The sequence below is a fragment of the Micromys minutus genome (assembly GCF_963924665.1).
Source record: "Micromys minutus genome assembly, chromosome: 5".
Classification (NCBI taxonomy): domain Eukaryota; kingdom Metazoa; phylum Chordata; class Mammalia; order Rodentia; family Muridae; genus Micromys; species Micromys minutus.
The window spans coordinates 59299209-59318933 of record NC_137974.1 but is presented as its reverse complement, the minus strand read 5'-3'; the positions used below and the strand labels follow the sequence as shown (position 1 = coordinate 59318933).

The 19725-nt window shown below is 39.6% G+C and overlaps 1 protein-coding gene across 3 annotated transcripts in view; it reads left to right on the top strand.

The window, feature by feature from the left end:
* Positions 1-19725, top strand: part of SUPT3H (SPT3 homolog, SAGA and STAGA complex component) — a 322329-nt gene that overhangs the window by 196160 nt on the left and 106444 nt on the right. For all 3 annotated transcript variants that reach the window (XM_080917256.1, XM_080917254.1, XM_080917255.1), the window contains 2 exons: positions 12317-12403; positions 14822-14912. In XM_080917256.1, the coding sequence (XP_080773382.1) occupies positions 12317-12403; positions 14822-14912 (178 nt within the window). The remainder of the gene's footprint in view (positions 1-12316; positions 12404-14821; positions 14913-19725) is intronic.

Sequence of the window (19725 nt, the reverse complement as noted above, 5' to 3'; positions counted from 1 at the left end):
TGGTAGATGTTGGATGTCTTTCTTTCACCAGGTCTCTGTCTTATTTATTGAGCCAGGAGCTTGCCATTTTGGCTGACCAAGAAGTCTCGGGAATCCTGTCTTGACAAGTCCACTGTCCTCCACCCCATGTGAGATTATAGAGTTGCCAGTGCACCTGGCTTTTACCTGAGTACTAATGACCGAAACTTAGGTACTTATGGTCACACACAAAAGCAGTATACGTGTACGGTCATCTCAGTAGCCCTTGATGTCAATCCTAGGTGTTCATATGTATACATCCATCCATACATGTGAACACACATACATGCATATACTGTTTATACCTATGTATTTGAAAAAGAAACACCATGCCGTAAGATGGAGAAGTCAACTTATGAGAGACAGATACAGAGAGACAGACAGAGAATATCTAAAATATGTCAGGCATCCTGTAGTGTACTCAACATTCCCTGGTTTATTCTTGTTACTTGTTATTGGTGCCCTTTCTTAAATTAACTCTTGGAATCTGGAATTACAGTTTTCATCACTGGACCACATTGTTTATTTGGTAGCGGACACTTCCCACCCATTTCTATTTTAAATTCTCTCAACAGAAATAATTTTTAAAGGGGATGAAAAGCATCTACTTTAAGCAGTTGGGGGATAGATTTGAAGAGTTATGTGTTTCTGGATATGTTCAGTTCATCCCTCCAACCTCTCTTTGTTCTTCATCTTAAGTAAGTCTCTCTTAGCAGATCCTTTATGCCCTCTGCCTTCTGACTGACTTTGACTTGGAAGAGACACCAGGGAGATCCAAAAGTGAATAAATGTCTGGTCACATTGGTTGTATCCCTATCAGGTATCCTTGTCTGACTTCTAATCACAGGTGACTACTGCCTGCCCTTTACTCCTTAAGCCTAGATTTCTGCTTTTGTTAGACCTGTATGCTGAGCGTGGTGGGTGGGACTAAGCAGCCATAGCTGACTTTTAGTTACTCTGGTAAGTTCTTTGCCAGTGATCTCTACTGTGCTGCCTATTTTCCTCCAAAATTATGACTGATACGGATGTAATAAGCAAATAAATAAATAAACAAACAAACAACTAAAATCTCTTACAAAGTCAGCCTCAATGATGCCTGGATAAACATAGATTAGTTGGGGTTCAGCCAGATAAAATTTGAAAACAGAGATTTGCTTCAAATCATGATTAAAGACCAGTAGACATGGTTTAGTTTGCCCCTTGGGTAGAAATGCACCAGATGGTTTCACAGCTTTAACTAACTGGCAATGGGCAGAGATACTTTCTGTGGACATTTTTAGTATATGCAACAGTGTCTTTAAGACTCTTCAAATCAGTCTAGTGTAATTTGGCAGACCTGGGATCCTAATATATTCCTCCACAGAGCTTAAGTTATGGTCTTCCCGACTGAATTCCTTGGTTTCTATCACAGGCTCACTCACTCAACTAGTTTATTTTAGAGTGTGATTTTTATTACAGTCATAGTACTTCCATAATGTATTGTACCCTGTCACTAAAAGGGAACAACAACCTTAAGCTTATAAGCCCTGTGACTGTTTGAGACTGTTTTGGTTTTCTTTTTTTCCCTGATTTTCTTATTGATCCATGCATTTACTTACTTCCTTTGCTTTGCTTTACTTCTAATTCACCTGAGTTTCAATTCTCAGCTCCCTGACCTGGGTTTTAGGTGTTCAGTAACTCTAGTTGATGAACAAACCAGAGACCAGAGTTGAATTTAACAGAACAGGCCTTTTAACCTACATGTGCTTACCCGTTTCCTTTTTGCCACATTCATAAAATCCTGTCGTTGAAGATTCACCCTCCGTCAGCTCACTTTCTTGGCAATCCAGGAAAAGAAATAAGCAACATTGGGTCACCTTAAGTTTGGGGCAATTTCTTTTTTCTACTTTTTAAAACTTTATTTATTCATGCTAGCACCCTTGAAATGAAGCAGGACCTGGGTTGCTTAGTTTGTCTTGGTTACTGCAGTACAGTGTTTATGGCATTGATGACATGCACACAGTGGGACACAGATGTCCTCTCATGCTTGCCTTCTTCCTATGGATGTCCCCTGCTGCTGCCTCGCAAGCCATTATCTTCACTAGACTTTTCTCTTGTTGCCTAAATGCAGTTATACTTCAGTCTTATATGAGGCAATGAGCAGTTTCATCCTGGAAGAAAAGCCTTCTCCTTGTGGAGAGATCCTTCAACCATGAAATGATAGCACTGAGCTAGCTGAAGGCTTCCAATGCACCCTGGTAGCACCACAGAGTAAGGTGTGGCTCTCAGTCTCCCTAATGCTGTGACTCTTAAACATAGTTCTTCATGGTGTGTGTTGTGATGATCCCCAGTCATAAACTTATTTTCATTGCTACTTCATAACTGTAATTTTGCTACTGTTACGAATTATAATATAAATGTGTTTTCTAGTGCCATTAGTGTTTTATAAGAATATAGAGGAAGAAGAAATAGGTTGGTAGATGTACAATCAGGTGTGGGGGAAGAGGGGGTCCCTCTGAGGGAGGCATCACTTTCCCCTGAGGGACCAGCTACATGACAGTATAGTATAAAATAGAGTTTATTCAGGGCATGGGTAAGGGAGTTGATAGGGTGGGGGGGGGAGGACCAGAGCACATGGAGAGAGCCCAGGAAGGGGAATGGGGAGAGAGGAGGGAGGAGCTAGAGGACAGAGAGAGAGGCTGCAGTGAACAGCACACCTGGCAGTTGCCTACACAAAATGCTAACAATTAGGAAATACCCTTGAAAGGGCCTTTCAACCTCCTGAGGTGTTGAGAGCCACTCCCTGGGAGAACTACCTCTTCTGTCTTAGAAGGCTGAAGGAATCCTACCCTGTGTGGTGGTGTGGATACTGCTGGGGCTTTAGCATTATAATTTGAAGGACTCTTAGAACAGTATCCCCATTCTGATTTTCATTACCCGTAGCTAAAGACTTTCTCATAATTGCTTCTCTTTTCTCCTGTACATTGTTGCCTCCCACTGCCCCAGCTGAGAGGGGCCATAGCTCACCCTGCATTAGTCACATACATCTTTACAGTGATCAGAGCATTCTGTCATCTAAGCTGTCTATCCCCTGAGTCCTTAATGTCCTCATGGTGAGGGATGGGCTGGCATAGGAACCTGACTTTGCAGCTAGCTTTACATACACTGTACACAATAGGATGAAACTATATACAACATATATCATTTTTCCTATCTAAGCAGCCTTTGGACATGAAATTTGCATAGGGGCTGCCTTCTCTGAGAGGCTGGAAAGGAAGCATACACAAATCGCATCTCTATTGAAAGCTGAAAGCAATGACAGGTGGCAAGAGCTCAGGCTTCCCATTCAGTAGGAACTGCAGTGCTGTGAGGCCATTTCACAACTGTCTTTGGCTTTCAAATTTATCTAGAACTATTGGGTAGAAGCCTGAAGTAGTTAACTACCACCTGCTTATTTGTGTATCATGGTAAATAGTTTATGCTTACTACTAAGACAGGCCTGATGCTGTACTTCCTCCTCTATCCAGTTAATTTGGCTGGTTGACATTCCCACTCGCATGGTTAAGTGGATTCACTGTGCAGCTGACTCCCATCTGCATCTCACCAAGTTCACTTTTATAATTCTTTTTTTAAAAAGATTTATTCATTTATTTATAAGTATGTTGTAGCTGTCTTCAGACGCACCAGAAGAGGGCATCAGATCTTATTACAGATGGTTATGAGCCACCATGTGGTTGCTGGGAACTCAGGACCTCAGGACCTCTGGGAAAGCAGTCAGTGCTCTTAACCTGAGCCATCTCTCCAGCCCCACTTTTATGATTCTTGATCTCTTCACTCACTGATGCAAACATTTCATTATAGAGCCAATTGTAAACCACACCCTTTAAATGCAGGAATTGAAAAATAAAAGCAAAAGAATCTTTGCCCATTAGTGTTCGTCCCCCTTTAGTTCCTACCTGCCAAACCTTAGGATCAAAAATGTTTTCTACCTAAAATTAGACCTTCAAAACCTTATGCACATTAAGGTATGCATTATATTTCAGGGAAAGTGGCTTACGTGAAGTTATTAGAATGGTTATTTCATTAAAAGGACCCAATCTAATTGTTCCTTTAAATTAAAATTGCAGTTAACTCATATCTTGTGAGACAGCCGTGGCAGTGATCCAAGCCTGTGTTTCGTGTTTATATGTGTTTATGTATGATGTACTAAGCATACAAGTATTCTTCACATTGCTTCATGTGTACTCTTTCCACTCCTTGTTTTTAGTAAAGTAAGTGAAATGTTCTTTTACTTTTTATGAATACTAAAGGTTAGAAACTTCTTATGATACCCCAAAATCTCAATTCTAATTTCTAAATCAACATCTGGCATTTATCTGAGACTTACTATATGAATGGCATTATCTCATGTAACCATCAAATCACATGCATTATGAGAGGAAAAATGTCATAATGCTTTGTAGAAAGTTTCCTAATGTAATAGCTCTTGAAGATCCTTAGACATATGCCTGTGAAATGGATTTATGTATTGCAGTAACAGAGATGACCCACTGAGTTAGGCTGTATTTGTAAAAAATTAATAATCTCAGTGTTCTGCGGTGTTCCACAGGACATACCGTACCAGCATGGTAAGCCACACTGTAACTGAGCGTCTGTGCAGGCTCCTGTCCTCTGCCTGTAACTGCGGCTGAGTCTCAAAAGCAGAAACTGCCGTTGGGAAAGTCTGAAACTGCCACTTTCTCCATCTATCGTCACAAGAATAGTCAATACTATGAAACAGTTTGCCAAACCCAGTGAACAGCGATGCCCTGTCTGAGATCACGTGGTTCTCTTCTAGGAAGTACTCTTCTGTGTCCCTTCCCTTGTCATTTGATCCACTTGCTCATTAGTGTAGTGAACTCTGATGGAAGCACACCATAGACCTGTGCTTACCCCGAACCTCCGAGAGAGAAGTAAATCGGACATCTTGTGAAAATTCGAAAGAACTCCGGAAAAAGAAATGCAACCTTGTCTGTTCTGCTTTTGTCCTTTGAAGTGACAAACTCCATGTCTGTGAGATGTTAGAGACAGTAATGGGAGTGGCTGCAGGCGGGACCACTGTGCCAGGAGGTGAGCGGACACTGTAGGCGACCAAAAGAGTTTGGAAATGTTAAGAAATGAAAATGACATCAAGTCTGCATCTTTGGGGTTTCAACATGAGTTACTTTCCAGTTGCCGGGTAGCCTGAAGACAGGTGTAAATTATGTCATGCAAACTCAAAGTAGGCTTCGTCTCCTTGCAACTTCATTTTATGTTCCTTTAAACAGCTAAATTCACTGTATTTCACTTTCAATGGTTAATTTTCTTAATAACAGAAGCAGCAGAGCTTTTCCAGCAGTTAAAAGTACTTGCTCCGTACAAAAGATGAAGTTTGGTCCCCAACACCCAGAGAAGTTCACAAATGTCTGGATCCAGCACTCTTTTCTGGGCTCTTCCATTCCGGGCCCACCTGCACTGGATACATGCAGGCAAACCAGTCGTTTGCATAAAGTCATATAAATCAGTATTTTTCTAATTAATGACACTAAGCTAGCCGGACAGCATTTGTCTTTGTTTTCATTCTCTGTCGCTGAGATAAAAATACTCTAACAAAAACACATTCAGGGAGAAGGAAAGTTTGGTGCTCATGGTTCCAGGTTGCCGTGCACCACCATAGAAAGCCACAGGTAGGAACCTGAAGCAGATGCTGCAGTCACAGAGCAGAGCGCGCCGAGTCAGTGCAGCACGTTCCCGCTCTGCTGTTCTCTCCTTGCTCAGGCCAGGGCTAGCTCATGGTGGTCTGTCCACCTTAATTAACCCAAATAATTAAAAACAAGTGTGCCCAGAGGTCAGCCTATCCTAGAAACTTCCTCATGGAGACTCCTCTTTCAAGTGACATTACATGTATCAAGGTGACAACTGCAAGGAACCAAGCATCACAGTATTTGAACTGAAATCTAGCTCAGTAATGGAATATATTTAAGTTTAGCACAGAGTACAGTAACATATTATCAACTGAAATGTACTTTATTTTCCTTAAAATTTGAAAAAAAATCTAAAATAGTTGAGCCTTGAAAGTTTCTTGTAAATACCTCATTTGCAAGGTAAGAGAAACCCCTGATAGTTGCTGCCTGTCCAACTACTCTCTCATTGAAATATGAATAAGCAAAATGTTCACTACGTCTGGCCTGCTGTCTTCACACAAGAATACATAGTGATTACAGATTAGAAATTTCCAAATTATTGCAGGCCCACGTGGATTGTAGCATGTCAATTTCTTACTTTAGTATGTCTGTGTCTTTATATATACATGCTTATATATGAATTCTTCTGGTCCCGAGGTACTTAAGATTATAGCTTCATCATATCGTTAAACACTTAAATGTGTTTGACTTACTAAGAATGGAACTCTAAAAATTCACACATATCTTTCACCAATTTAGATCATTTTTTATGTTTCAAAGGTCTAAGAGCAGAAGACCAGTCATCAGAAAAGGAAGAAAAGGGGAAGGAACATGGGTGGGAAATTTAAATCATTTATCCTCTATCTGAAGTATTCGGAAGGATGACTTTGTCCAGCAGTAGATGTGATTCTTTTCTCAGACTTGATTCACAGTGTCTGTGAGAACTACTAACTTGGATGTTTTCAGACACTTTTTCCTCCTTTTTTGGCAACTGTTCATTTGCCAGAAATGAAAATGTTTTGTGAGATAAGCCCAGATGCTCTTTCCATTTGAAATAGGCTTAGCTCCTATGAAATGATCAATAGTTGAAGATATGTGTCACCCAGTCTACTGGGCATAGTAGCTTTACCACACAGGTCTAGCTACAGGCTGGTTACAGTGTTAGCTGTTCCCCTCACATCAAGGTGCTATCTGAGAGCCGTGGATAGCTACAGTTGCCCAGCAAGCTGCATCCTGCAAGCTTCGGGAAAGACCCAGATCTAAGTCAGTCTCTGCTGGCTGTGTGGCTTTCATGCCAGTGTAAGGGCGCACTGTCATAAATTGAACATTGTAAGTCTGTTCACGGGAGTGTTTTTATGGATATAGTCTTTTCTTTTGCAGTGCAAGGTGTTACTAGTGATAATATTTTCCAGTATTGTAAGTGGCAAATAATCTTGAAGTGACAAATAATCTGGATGGAGGCCACACGTCCATTACTTAGGGACATAGTTTTATCTGCCTGCAGTTCTTTCATAGATTTGTTAGGGGGCTAAGTGATGTAATACTTAGAATACATGAAAAATAGGACAGTTAAATGGAGAGCCAACTTACCATGTGATTCTATGCATCAGAGGTGTCTGCAGGGCTGGAGAGATGCCTCAGCCATTAATGGCATGTTCTTCCAGAGGATAGGAGCTGTGCACACGTGGAAGTCAGAGAATGACTTACCTGAAGTCAGTTCTCTTCTCCTACCATATTGAGACCTGGGAAACCAAACTTAGGTGGTATTGCTCTTAGTCACAAAGCCATCTTACCAGCCCTATGTAAATACATTGTAGACATATCCGTCTTTAAAATATTTCTTTCCCAAAGACACTTTCTTCAAAAAAATCATACATATTTTTTATCCACAGCTAACTACAGGAGAGGGATGGATGCTCTGATTTATGTTTGTTTGGGTTAACTGCTTATGGAAATGTCAGTATTCTTTTAAGAAACATATAACCCAGAGTCCTGAGAATCTGTTGGTTTCAGCATCCGTTAAAATTACACATTACCGAAAAATGTATAAAGCGAGCAAAGCATAACTCATACTCAAGGGGGAAGTCAATAGAAATGGCATCTCAGATGACAGAGAAGCTACACGTAGGGGAAGTGGATTTTAAGAATCCATTGTGTCTGTGCTCAGAAAGAAGACAAGAACCTGTCAAGGAGCATATTCTATCCACATAAGGAGGTGAGATGACAGAGAGCAGAGGTGAAAAGGAGGTTCCAAGCAGGGATGAGAGATCACCAGGAACTAAGGCTGGTCTTAATAACAACAAAACAACAAAAAGCCCCCACACACATGGAAACTGAACAATGCTCTACTTAATGATAACTTGGTCAAGGAAGAAATAAAGAAAGAATTCAAAGACTTTTTAGAATTTAATAACATTGAAGACACAACATACCCAGACCTATGGAATACAATGAAAGCAGTGCTAAGAGAAAAACTCGTAGCTCTGAGTGTCTCCAAAAAGAAACTGGAGAAAGCATACACTAGCAGCTTGACAACACATCTGAAAACTCTATAACAAAAAGAAGGAAATACACCCAAGAGGAGTAGACAGCAGGAAATAATCAAACTCAGACTGAAATCAACCAAGTAGAGACAATAAGAACTATACAAGGAATCAAAAAAAAAAAAAAAAAAAAAAAAAAAAAAAAAAAAAAAAAGCAGGAGCTGGTTCTTTGAGAAAATCAACAAGATAGATAAACCCTTAGCCAGATTAACCAAAGGGCACAGAGAGAGTATTAACAAAATCCAAAAAGAAAAGGGAGACATACCATCAGAAACTGAGGATAGTCAAAAAATCATCAGATCCTACTACAAAGGCCTATACTCAACAAACGTGGAAAATCTAGAGGAAATGGACAGATTTCTAGACAGATACCAGCTACCAAAGTCAAATCAGGAGTAGACAAACTATCCAAACAGCATAATCCCTAATGAAATAGAAATAGTCATTAAAAGTCTTCCAACCAAAAAAAAAAAAAAAAAAAAAAAAAAAACCTCAGGACCAGATGCCTAGCTCTGTCCCCTGTTTTTAATAGGATTATTTGATACTCTGGAATCTAAATTCTTGAATTCTTTGTATATATTGGATATTAACTCTCTATCAAATATAGAATTGGTAAAGATCTTTTTCCAATCTGTTGGCTGCCATTTTCTCCTATTAACAATGTCCTTGGCCTTACAGAAGCTTTGCAACTTTTGAGGTCCCATTTGTCACTTCTTGATCTTGGAGCATAAGCCATTGGTGTTCTGTTCGGGAAATTTTCCCCTATGCCAAGCATTCAAGACTCTTCCCCACTTTCTCTTCTGTTATCTTCAGTGTACCTAGTTTTATGTGGACTTTCTTGATCCACTTGGACTTGAGCTTTGTAGAGGGTGATAAGAATGGATCGATTTGTATTTTTCTACATGCTGGCTGCCATTTGAATCAACACCATTTGTTGAAAATGCTGGAATTTTTTTTTTCTACTGGAAGGTTTTAGCTTTTTTGTCAAAGATCAAGTGACCATAGGTGTGTGGGTTCATTTCTGGGTCTTCAGTTCTATTCCATTGATCTACCTACCTGTCTCTGTACCAATACCCTATAGTTTTTATGAAGAATTTTTTCTTCTCCTGGACCCTCTTCTACCCCCTTTCCCCACCTCATATCTATCTTGACCCCCTATCCACTCCTCCATTTCTCCTCAGAATAGGGCAGGTCTCCCATGGGTATCAAACAAACAGGGCATATCAGATTTTACTATGACTAGGCACATCCTCTCTTTTTGTATTATTATTAAGTTTGGACAAGGCAACACAGTATGAGAAAATGGTCCCCAAATAGGCAAGATTCAGAGACAGCCCCTGCTTCCACTATTAGAAGTCCTGCACAGAATACCAAGCTATACAACTGTAACACATGTGCAAAAGGCCTAGGTCAGTCCCATGCAGACTCCTTGGTAGGTGGTTTAGTCTCTTTGAGCCCCTATGTGACAAGGTTAGTCGATTCTGTGGGTTTTCTTTCACCCTTCTGGCTCCTATAAAACTTCCTCCTCCTCCACAGGATTCCTTGAGTTCTGCCTCATGTTTGACTATGAGACTGTGTCTGTTTCTATCAGTTGCTGTGTGAAGCCTCTCTGATGACAATTAAGATAGGCACCAGTCTGAGTATCTATTATCTAATGAGAATAGAATATCATTAGGAATAATTTTCTTTCCTAGGTCTCTGGGCTATCCAGCCTCTGGATCCTGACCCTCCAGGCAGTGTCAAGGCTCCCTCTCATTGCCTGGGTATCAATCTGCACCAATCATTGGTTGCCACTCCCACAATTTCTGTGCCACCTTTACCCCAGCACATCTTGTAGGCAGGACAAATTGAAGATTGGAGGTTTTGTCCCTGGTTTGGTGTCCCAGTCCCTCCATTGGATATCTTTCCTGGTTTCAGGAGGTGGCCAGTTCAGGCTTGGGATAGATTCCTGGGAGTTTCCATTGCACTAGGTTCCTGGCTTATCCCAGAGATGCTCCCTGGTTCTAGTTGTCTCTCCCTCTACTCCCTCCCTCCATCTTCCCCCACCTATCCCTCCTGTTCCATTCCATCCCACCTCACTGCAGTCCCTGATCTAGTTCCCCTTCCCAAGGATATCTATTGAGCATCCCCTGCCTGAGCCATCTTTGTTACTTGGCTTTTTTCAGTATGTGGACCATAGCACAGTTATCCTTTACTTTGCAGCTAATATCCTCTTATAAGTGAGCATATATATATATATATATATATATATATATATATATATATATATATATATGATTATTATAACAAATGGTTTGGATAAAGGTACAGAATGTTGAGCTCTTCGGTCTTTATTACTTTGTTATGTTTCTGGTACTGTGTTTACAAGCTGTCATTTTGGAGCGTGCTGTAAAGAACGTGGGCTGTGGATATGGATGAACCACTGACTTTCTGGGGAGGCTACTGGAGACACATACTTTACCTGGTCCTTTGTTGGCATGAGTACTCCTGATGTCTGTAGTGGTTTTCATGCAGACACCACTTCTTCGGGTAAAGGAAAAGTATATGTATTTATAAACCGTCTGTCTCCTGCTTCTCTGTGTGTGTCCAGAGAAATGCATAGGTGGCTTGTATCCTCCACACGGGCTGAGTGTATCTAGACTGTGATAGAAATATTTTTGTTTGAAAAATTGATGTATAAACATTTCCCTGACGTTCTAACCATTTTCAAGGGAAAGTATGTTCATGGCTAAAACTGCTAGGTTTCTTTGGGTAAGATATATCATCTTTTCAATCCCCTCCTAAGGTTTCTTCTTAAATGGCTCACAGTTAAATTTAAATTTCTATATTTAGATAGGATTCTGTTTATATACCAACTACCAGTATCCAGGAAATCCAGTGGGAAAGCCGACACAGGAGGAGTTGAGAGTCCTTTCTATAGTCTGCTCATTCAGAGATGGTTTGAAGCTTATTTAGTTAGCAGAATTGTTTAAACATTCATGCGGCGGTCCTTCAGCACAAATGCACCATTTAATTCCAAATAGTGAAGATGGCAGCATGGCTTGTTAAAGAGGAGCACTCGGAGGCCTGTGTCATTTTATCCCACAGAAAGGCCCATGCTGCTGGAGGAGTGGCTCTCATGTAAATGTGTTTATAATACTTAAGATGGGGGAGCTGGTTCTGTGCAATCAGCACAGTTTGATCACATTTGGAGAAACTCAACAGGCACATTTTTCTCACATGTGCTCCAGCATCTTGATTTTTTTCAGATGGACCTATTTTATGTTCCTTCCAACTAATCAAAATAAGAAACTGACTTTGCCTTTGCCAAAAACTAGAACTATCGTTTTTCACATTCTTTTATTTTCCAGGTCATTTTCAAGTAAGATTATGTTTCTAGGGCTTCTGAATTCCTGAAAACTCGGCTTTGCAGCTCTGAAGGCCCAGATGGACATTTCAGGGAATCTAGCTTTCCAGGGGGTGTGTTTTGCCTCGTGCATCCCAGATACAGTTCACTTTTGTGTGCGTGTAATTAGTGTGGAAAGAAATTAATGCCGTCCAGTATTATGATTTATGGACTGAATCCTTTGGCCACTGAAGACTTGCCAAAGCGAAAAGTATTTTTTTCCCTTTGGATATTAGAAACAGCTTCTGTTTTTGTTGATCTTTAAAGTACTGAATGGGCCTATTTCACATCATACCAGCATGGGAGCTCAGATTAATAATATACTTATTCAACTAGTGATACTGAGTGAAACCATTGCACACATGGGTAGGAAGGATAAAATTTCATAAAATTATTTTCAGGTGTATTAATGTATTTCTGGAAGCCGCATACGATTTCTCTTTTGCATGAAAGAGATCAAGGAGTTCTATTTATTGTATCTATTACAGGTAGGCTCATATGCTAATTTAATTGCATTTTTGGATATCTTAAAGCACAGGGAGCTCTGCTGTAAAAAGCAGAAACATTATTGCTAGGTTAGCCCCACATCTTTATTGTAGGAGCTTTACATCTTGAGACATTGTGATTGTACTATATATATATATATATATATATAATTTATATTTCTGAGGCAGTTTCCTTTGTTGTAGTTACAGCAAGCTGCAGAAGTCTCTCAGCTTCGAGGAGCAAGAGTCATCTCTGCTGAAGATCTTCTGTTCTTGATGAGAAAAGATAAGGTACCATAAAACAATTTCATTGCATTAATGTGATGCCTGATGCTTGACCCTTGTTAGAGCTGTCAAATGATAATCCTAACCATTGAAGCGATGATTAGCAGTCAGGATTTGCACAAGCTGCAGTAACTCCAGGAATTGTTTCTCCCATGAATACATCTATTATGCAAAGCTGCATTAACGTATTCTTCCTGTCCCCTGTCCTTGTTAGACATTGCTATTCCCCTCTCATTTCCCTGGCACCAGCTCTGCACTGTCCATAGAAATGCTGTCCCTCTGAGTAACATATTCATTCCCTGTTTGCACCTAAATACTAGTAGAATTCATACTTTCACAGAATCATTTTTAAATTGAAATATAAGTTTATTCTCTTCACTGACTTATAAAAATAAGCAAATTAATACAAGTTATTTAAAAACTACTATCTTTATTTTTATAATGAAAACTGAACTCTGGCTATTAAGGCATTAAAGCTGATTGATTTTTGTATGTTTATTTTTGTCATAATTTTCATGAGTAGCTAGTTGACTAAATTCTATGCTACTTTACCTGTTTTAATCAACCGACTATTGATATGAAGAATATGTAAAGGAAAAGAAAAGAATTCAATACTAAAAAGCTTGCAGTCTGCTTGAGGCAGTCTGTGTGATATGCTTGAAGCATTTAAGATGTGGAAAATGTTAGAGTTTGGATGACAGGCAGGAAAAGAGAGTTGATGTAGGAAGAGTTATATCAAAGGTGAGGCTCCTGAGGCCTTTTGTAGCATAGATGAAAGACCAGGAACCTGACAGGATCCATGGTTTCTATGGTTTCTGTGATGGCTCCTGGCATGGCTGGGAAGGAGCACTTTATGAAGACAGCAAAGGAATTGCAGGTTTATTTTGTACTTGGAGATCCTTAAGGGGCTCAGGACCTGCAGTGTTGCTGTGCCCAGGGAGTCCTGTAGACTGCTGCCAAAAATCAGGGCCTTGGGTAAGGCTTCTTATGGGGGGAGCTGGGGAGAGGAAAAAAAAATAACAACAAGCTGCTTAGCTCTCCCCAGTTTATCTTGTCCACGTTCCCTTCTCACTGATAGACATAGAAATGTGCACACCGTCCATATTGGTGTTCCTTCCTCTTGTGGCGGCAATAGCCATTTAAATTATATAGAAACTTCCAGAATATATGCCATTTGACGGTGCATTTCTAGTGTTTAGGACTCTTACCAGAATATTTTGACCAACAAAATACTTGTAGCAGAATAGTTGGTAGTTTTCTCATCTTTCTCAAATAATTTTATTTATATTCTGAAAGATTCCAAAAATAACGTCAAGTAGCTTATATAGAAAAAATACTAAGCAGAGTAAAACTGAAGTAAGGAGCAGAATAAAAGCAAAGAGGAAAGAAAAAGCTGATCCCTCTGTGGGACGCACCCTGTCTGTCCTTAGCAGTTGGGGTCTGTAGTCAACTGGTCTCGACCACCTGCTGGGCTTACACATTGGGAAGCAGCCTCCCTGAGTCAGACAGCAGGCATGTGAGGAGGGACTTACCTTCACTTGCACTTGACAGAATGAGCCTCGGAGGGTCCTCTGCTTTCAGCCCTGCTGAGCTGTACTCTACCCCAGAGTCCCTGAATAAAAAGAATTTGTTCCCATTTCAGGGAAATTGAAAATATTGAGTGATATTCATGGAAAGAGCTTTACAGACGTGTTTTCACCACTCTCCGAAGCCCAAGTGAAGGTTGTGAACCAGAGCTCATACTTTCTAGGATTAGCACAGAATAAGCCATAAGGCCTTAGTAGTTGCTTAAAGTTGAGTGCTACTATCATCTTCTAAATCCCAGAAGGCCACCATTAGGACCTAGCTGTCATTTGCAGGCTTATAGATATTTTCCATAACTATCCTATGAAAAGGTGCTCAGGCCAGGTGTGGTAGTGCACGCCCTTGACTTTAGCACTGGGCATACAGAGGCAACAGGATCATACGTTCAGGTTTACCCTGTGCTACACAGCAAAGTTTTGTATCAAACATGAAACATAAAAATAAATTGTTGAAAACCCCAAGTCTAGATGTTTATAAGCCTATTTTACATAATTTTTGCCTCCAAATATATACAAAATTCCAAAGTATAAGTACACTTGGCTCACCAAAGGCAATATGGTATTTATTGAAATCATCAAAAGGAATTTAAGATGTTTTTTAAAATATACAAAACTGTTATTTTGATTCTGGCAGGCCTGGATGAACTCATGTGAAAATGCATTTATACACACATTTTAGCTGTGACTGCAGGGCCATATTTTCCACTTATACTATCAAACTCATGAGAATTGTGTTTCCCCAGTGAACGTCAGGCACTAGTCTATTGAATTTAATTTTTAAAGCAATTCTTTATCAGTAAAGAAAAATGTATTATAAACCTCTTACTTTATATTTCAATAGAAAAAACTTAGAAGACTTCTAAAGTACATGTTTATTCGAGACTACAAGTCAAAGATTATCAAAGGAATTGACGAGGACGACCTCCTGGAAGGTAAGTAGACAAGTTGCTCACCTGAAGGTGGGAGCACCAGTACCGAACCATGTCAGGACAGTCTACCTGTATGTTGTCACTACAGTCTGGCAGTGACTCAAGTACTTCCTTGTTGGCAATTTAACTGTGTCATATTCTCTTCCGGGACCTCATAGGGCACAAAACTCTCAGGTCCATTTTTGCATAGTGTGAACTGCTTTCTGCCAGGTCAATATAGTGCCAAGGTTCAGCACAGAGAGAGGCAGACCTTAAGACTGAGAACTCTGCAGTTCCTTGAGGAAGTTATTTGGAGCAGAACATGTGGACTTTAATACCTAGGACCTTATTTAAAAAGAAGCGGCAATCCTGGCAACAAACTGAAGGCTGGGAGATCCATTAAGCAAAGAGTAGCCAGCTTGATGTTTAAGAGAGGAGACAGAGAAATAGCTAAGAACAGCCCTTCTGAGGCTGCAGCAAAACAAAAGGGTCAACATTAGTACACTAAAATGTGGAGCATTTTATTGCCAAGAATATTATGAAAACAGTAGCTCATGGGCTAACAGCATTTACTGCTGTTGCAGAGGACCTGAGTTTGGTTCCCAGCATTCATAACTCCAGATCCAGTGAATCTATTGCCTCTGCCCTCCGTGGCCACCCGTGTTCACATGCACATACCCACATGCAGACACATGCAAACCTACATATAATTTAAAATAATAAAACTAAATCTTTAAAAACAAAACAAAACGGGAGCACAGCCAGCTTGTGGAAGTTTGTAGCCATGCTTGGTACTGAGAGTCAGACCAGCTAGAAGCTTGCTGGAAAGCTTGAAGAGTGGAAGCCAAAGGCAACGTAAAGCTGGAGATAGACGAGAATGCACATGTAAGCCTGCACCGTGGAGGGGTAAGAGACATCAGAGACATCTGATGAGACATCTGCTCAGCATAAAGATATCTGATGGCTCAGTCTAGCCAGTGCACTGAACAAAGAAGCAAGCAAGCCAATCCCACCAAAAGGAAAAAATGTTTGCCAGAGTTACTGTGGCATGTCATTTAAAATGTCCATTTGCAATAAAAACAAAACTCTAAACATGTAGAGATAAAGGAAATAATATTCAGAAAAGAACAGGTAAGTATGAAAACCATGCCTCACAAAATATACATTATCAAGAAACATTAAATTTTAAGTGTATAATACTGGAGTTTAAATGTACATATGCTCGGAAGGCAGCACTACCAAACCTCATGACTCAAGTGCCATTGCTGGACCTACATAGAAAGAGAGAACAGACTTGTGGCAGTTGTCCTCTAACAAAAATTCTGTGACATTTTATACACACACACACACACACACACACACACAATTAATTACCCAAGAACAACAAGGAAGATAAAAGCTAGCACAACAGAAACTTTAAATTGGCAGAAGACCTGATGAAATTACATTCAAGATTATATAATCTAAAGAATGATGAAGAGTAAGAAAGTAGACAGTGCTTCAAAGAAGTTTAGGGTTCCACTATGTATATGAGCATCTTCATAACTCAGAAGAGAAGGTGTGTATACTCCATCAGTGTAATGTATCAAAGAGAAGGAGAGGGAGAAAGATAAGGGAATCAGAATATTCAAAGAAATAGTGGATGAAAACATATCTGATTTGAGAAGATTGTAAATACGTGTCCAAGTACCTTAACAAATTAATGAATTCCATTAGGATAAACTCAAAATTATCTATACAGTTACACATTGTAATATAGACAGATAATTATGTGAGCCATCAGAGACGGTATTTGTGGATCTTTGGGAGTTGTTAGGTCAGAGAAAGAGAATCTTCATGGACAGGATCAGTGTACTTCTAAAAAGAGACACCAAAACCTCACATCCTACTATTCAAAGAGGCCTTTATTAGATCCCAGAAAACCTTGACTTGGGATGACCCAGCCTGTAGAACTCAAAGAAGTAAGTGTGTGTTGTTTAATCCTCCCGGTCTGCAGTGTGTTTTATATTTGCTTACACTGACCAAGAAAACCCAGAAAGAAGCATACTTACAGTGAAAGGTTGGAGTCTTCCTTCCCTAGAATCAAGAAGTCGGTGAGAATATGACTTGTTCCTCTTCTGTGCAGTATTGCACAAAGGGTTTTAGCATGGTGTTAGGCAGAAAAAAGTGAAAGTGTTAGATTAGAAAGGATCATATGTATGTATTTGACTTAGGAAAGACAGCATAAAGCTTTGTATGATTTAAAATCCTCTCTCTAGCCTCAAATTATCTTAATGCACTTAGTGCTGCAGTTAGTAGACACTTTAGTGAATCTTCAGATAATTACAAGATAAATATGTAAACAGGTAGACTTCTCTTATACTCAAGACAGACAACCCAAAGTTATGTGAGGAAGACTTACAGAACAACATGTAAAATAAACAACTTTACAATGAATTTTACCAATGACTTGCAAGATTTCTACACAGAAACTACCTCTTGAGAGAGAGAGGACGGAGAAATAGAAAGGCAGCCAGTGTTCATAGCTGGAACCCATGGCACTGTTAATAGCCAGCCTCACGTGGAACTATAGATCATACCAGCTTTTTATTGAAATGAACAGACTGATTCTGTTATTCATGTGGAGATGTGAGATGCTAAAGGAAAAAAGATCCACTTTTTATTGTACATGACCCAGAAGAGTTGGAACCATCTCAGCAAAACTGCTGTAAATCACTACAGTATGCACAAGATATGGTGAACTGAAGGGCAGACACATGCTAGTCAGTGGGTGATCACGACTGAGTGCACAAGTAAGGCTCGCAAAGAGACTCAGTGATGCTTGACAGGGCTTGCAGAGCAGTTTCATCTGGAACAAGCATCTCCTTCAACTAGAGACATGGTGAAATTTAGAAATCTACATAGAAAAGAAATAATTCGACCCCTCCCTCCGTACTTCATTATGCTCCCCCCAAAATAACAAAGAATAAAAAAAACCTAAGTAAAGATCATTAGGCGCTCACTATAACAGCACAAAATACATCTTTTTTTCCCATTTTTACTATATCTTTATTTACTTGTTTTCTGTATGCATGTGTGGGGTGTATTCCATGGTGTATTCATGTATCGAAGTGTACTGAGTGTATAGAAGACAGAGGTAGTTTGCAGGAATAGGTTCTTCCCTCCACCATGTGGGTCCTGGGTTGATTGTAGGTCATCAATTGTGACAGCAGGCATTTTAACCTACTAAGCCATCTCTCTGGCCTTCAGAATAAAAGGAAGCAGGAGTGAGTGTTGTAGCCTATGTGAGGACAGTATTGTAAGCACAGGACACCAGAAGCACAGCAGCAAATGAAGCTGATGTTGAGTTCGCATTGGTCAAGTTTAAAGCTGTTATGTGTCAAAGAATGGGCAACAATAACAGAACTGGAAAATCCTCATGTATATATTTTGTCATGGAATTTGTAACCTAAATGTTTAACAAACTCTTCAATTCCACATAAAGACGATAATGCAGCAGGTTCACAGTGCACAAACAATCAGAGACAGCCTTCCAGCAGAGCTAAACACCAGCCATGAGATGCCAGAAAAGATGACCAGTAGCTGGGCTGTAGGACAGATGCAAATCAAAACCACAGTAGCAGGCTGTGCCTACCTACCAGGATGTCTGTGATTAGACAGATGAAGGCAAATGTTGCAGCGGATGTAGGAAGATAGAGCTTATGTTGCTAGGAAGAAGATAAAATGGTACAGGCACTTCAGAACACATCCCAGAATGATTAACAGCCAAAATGAACCAGCCATTCAACACCCAGTAAAGCCAAATGAAGAGAGATGTTCACACAAAAAAACTTCATGTGAACATGAAAAGCAGCATCTTTCATAACAGAAAGCTAGAGCCAGCCCAATATCTGCCAATGCATAAAGACATAGATAATTTTTTTGTATCTTGTATTAATGCAAGAAGTATCTAGGGCAATGAATTGGAATTCACTACTGTCATGCTCACATGTGAATTAAGGAGAAGAAGCCCACCACAGATCTCAGATTGACAAGTAGCAAGAGAGGAAGAACAGACAGTAGTGTTTTCCTGGAGCTGGAAACAGAGGGTTGCACTAGGGAATCATCCAAAGTATTCTGTCAAACCTCTTAAGGTTGTTGTATGACATTATCATCTGCAACAGTTACTGTGTCCGAGACCAAACTATCACACTAAAACCAAAAGGAAACTCATGCCTGTATGCACACATGCACACACAATGTTTAAACAAATTTATGATTTTCTATGACTTTACTTCTAAAAACTTCAACGTTGATTTCATCAGCTTCTGGCTTCAGCTTGTATCTTTTATCTAAAGAGCTAGCTGCTATATTAAGATACATATCCAGACTCTAACCTGAAGTGATAATGTATTAATTTCTTAGCAATCCCTTGTTTAAAACTGCATAATTTGGACAAAGATGGACTTAAATTTTATTCCTATCTTCATTAAATGTAAAAACTATGCTATAAATTAGCAGGTACATAATTATGAAAAAGTTTTCTATAATTATTTTTTACTAGAACCATATTTTTCATTCTAAGAATTTATTGACATATTTATAGCAAACCACAGATCATCATATAATACTTGAGTCATCTTTATTTGGTATAACTATCATCATTCAATGAAAAACATTTTAGTTCTTTCTCACTCCCCAAGTCTCACTGATATTTTGTTCATTAATCTGTATTAGCTACTAACTGCTAACTAACATTTAACAACTCCTTTATGATTCTTTGCAGTAACTTTCTGGATTATATTTTGCTTTTAAATCAGCTAGGGGTGTAGCTCTATTGTAGAGCTCATGTTACTGT